Below are 2,932 nucleotides of genomic sequence, written 5' to 3'. Positions count from 1 at the left end.
TGGGCCACGTAAAATTAACCGATCTCAGTGCACATCGCAGATCGTCGCATTACCAGGAATCAGTGACGCGAGAGCTCAATTCCCGCGAATTTCGGGAAGTTCACGACAAATTATCATTGATAATCATTGTTAGAGGTTATCTATTGCATTGGTGCAAGGGCCAGAAGCATAGATCGCGGCAACGCATTACACATACAGCGAAGATTCGAGAAGTGAACGTCGAAGGAATTCCGGACACCATCTTGTAGCCGATGCGCATCCAAGCGACAGTGTGGCCGCTTGTGCGCAGGAAAGGTGAATCGGTCGCTGAACACAGCCCGAAGATCTGTCGGATTCACGAGTGTGCGAGGTTAAGGAAACTTCCACAAGTCCGGTCAATTTCACAGACGAAGACAATACATCGTATCGCACCCTCTTGTGTGCAACACCCATCGAGATAAGAGATTACGACGTCTCAGTCTTGTTATTTAGACAACAGTTTTCACGCATAGCAGCAGGTCGACGCAGTGTCGGATCTGCGGTCTGGATTTATTTGGTCTGTATTGTCATATTACATAGAATTACTTTGATTTCCACATAACAATCCCAACTCAAAAGGGAAGCGATGCATCACGATTAACCTCACTAAACAAAGAGAGGGGAATCGTTAAAGGTCAGGTAACTCGCATTCACAATTACTTCACAGATCTTACCATTGAGAGCGCGGACCCTGAGGAGATCGCAGTAAGAGAACAAAAGCTCCGTGGTTTATGGGATCAATTCGAGATTACTCAAGCTAAAATAGAGGATATTCAGGCAGAGGATGAGGATCCTAATCAATCGGAAGAACAAAAAAGGGAACGATCCGAGTTCGAAACTACATATTATCATTCGATGGCGTTGGCCAAACGGCTCCTTGCGCCAACGACACCACGCGGCACACCAGGAGCTTCGAGACCACTCAGGACTCCAGCAGTCGACGAACCAGAGGGAGTTGCGACATCCAGCATAAAATTGCCGCAGCTCAATCTCCCTAAGTTCGATGGCAATTATTCGCAGTGGCTGTCATTCTGAGATTCATTTCAAGCGCTCATCGATGAGTGCAATACCTTGTCAGATATTCAGAAATTTTATTATTTGCGCTCTTCGCTTCAAGGAGTCGCTGCTCAAGTAATAAACTCCCTAGAAACCACGGCGGATAATTATCACGAAGCATGGGAATTGTTAAAGACGAGATTTGAGAACAAACGTCTGATGTTACACCATCACGTACATTCGCTCTTTGACATAACCTCGATTCCAAAGGAATCAGCTTCACAGCTTCGTAAACTCGTAGACGATATCCTTAAACATTTACGAGCGCTCAAAACACTTGGTCAACCAACTGATCAATGGGACTGTCTCATGATTTATTTAGTAAGTTCTAAATTAGATGCAGCCACAAGGCGTAAATGGGAATCAAGTATCACGACAAATACTCCTCCGACATTTAAGCAACTCACAGATTTCCTGACACAACATTGCTCAGTATTGGAGACCTTGCAGCCCGCGAAACTTACAACTAACAAAGTGCAAGCCGAACGGAAGGATAAGAAATCAGAACAAACTACTTCATGCGTGAGCACTAAAGATACTTCCAAGGCTTGTCCAACGTGTAAGGGCGATCATTCTATTTATAATTGCACTAAATTCAAAGAATTGTCTGTCGAAGAGCGAGTGAACGTGATAAAGCGAATCAAATTGTGTTTTAACTGTTTGCGTGATAGTCATTCGGTTGAGAAATGCTTGGCGGGCGGATGTAAGCGATGTGGTAAAAAGCACAACACGTTAATCCATTATGACCGACCGCGTGTCGAGAATCAGAGCGAATCTTCACCTAGTGAAGGGAGCAGCATCAAGTCAGATACTCGTAATAATAAGTCAAAGGATCAATCAGATCAAGTTTCATTATCACAATGCGTGGCTAGGAAGAGACCTCAAGTCTTACTGTCTACAGCACTAGTCCTAATTTACGATAAGTCAGGTCGATCGCATGTGTGCAGAGCTCTTTTGGATTCGGGATCTCAGTCGAATTTGATCACGACGCAGTTTTGCGACAAACTACAGTTAACAAAGTACGAGGCAGATGTTTCGATCTCTGGCGTCAATTTAAACCGCTCTACTGTTAAGAAATCCGTTCACGCGACGATTAAATCACGAGTGAATGAATTCAAATCAAATCTTTCGTTTCTAATTCTGGATCAAATCACCGAAAACTTACCAATGTCCGGAATCGATATTCAGCAGATCACAATTCCAGATAATATTGTCCTAGCAGATACGTCTTTTCACAAGCCGGGGAAAATCGACATACTTCTCGGAGCCGGTGTATTTTGGAGACTGTTGTGCGTGGGACAACTCCACATGTCAGGCGGTCAATTAATACTACAGAAAACTAAACTAGGTTGGATTGTGTCGGGTAACATTTTGCCAACTAAGATGAAGCACGCTGACACAGAGATAGTATCATGTGGAGTAGCTTTTGAGAAGACTCTCGAAGAACAAGTTGAGAAATTTTGGAGAATAGAGGAGTATACCCCAACTAAGAAATATTCACAAGAGGAACAACTATGCGAGGAGGAGTTTAAGACAACGCATCGTAGAGATCAAGATGGACGATTTATTGTTGGACTTTCATTTCGTCAAGACATCGATCAGTTGGGAGAATCCCGTAGCACGGCAGTCAAACGCTTACGAGCACTAAACCGGAGATTGGATCGACAACCCGAACTGAAAATGCAATACAAGGCATTTTTAGATGAGTACCTCACATTAGGCCACATGACAGAAGTCAACAGCTCCGACGTCCAGAATGAGACATTGTACCACTACATTCCACATCACGCAGTGTTAAAAGAATCGAGCACAACGACTAAATTACGCGTTGTTTTTGATGCATCGTGTAAGACATCGG

At 43.9% G+C, this 2,932-nt stretch overlaps 1 protein-coding gene across 1 annotated transcript in view; it reads left to right on the top strand.

Annotated features, from left to right (window-relative positions):
- Nucleotides 1–251: 251 nt before the first annotated feature.
- The window catches only part of LOC105555871, a gene marked incomplete at its 3' end in the record, with an annotated part of 6,068 nt that continues 3,387 nt past the window's right edge, over nt 252–2,932 (top strand). The window contains exons 1-3 of the mRNA XM_012002913.1: nt 252–294; nt 686–1,024; nt 1,136–2,920. Of these exons, the coding sequence (XP_011858303.1) occupies nt 252–294; nt 686–1,024; nt 1,136–2,920 (2,167 nt within the window). The remainder of the gene's footprint in view (nt 295–685; nt 1,025–1,135; nt 2,921–2,932) is intronic.

The sequence above is a fragment of the Vollenhovia emeryi genome, unplaced genomic scaffold (genome assembly GCF_000949405.1).
Source record: "Vollenhovia emeryi isolate VEMERY1.0 unplaced genomic scaffold, V.emery_V1.0 DF940609.1, whole genome shotgun sequence".
Classification (NCBI taxonomy): domain Eukaryota; kingdom Metazoa; phylum Arthropoda; class Insecta; order Hymenoptera; family Formicidae; genus Vollenhovia; species Vollenhovia emeryi.
The sequence above is the reverse complement of the archived record's forward strand: the minus strand, read 5'-3'. Positions and strand labels throughout refer to the sequence as shown.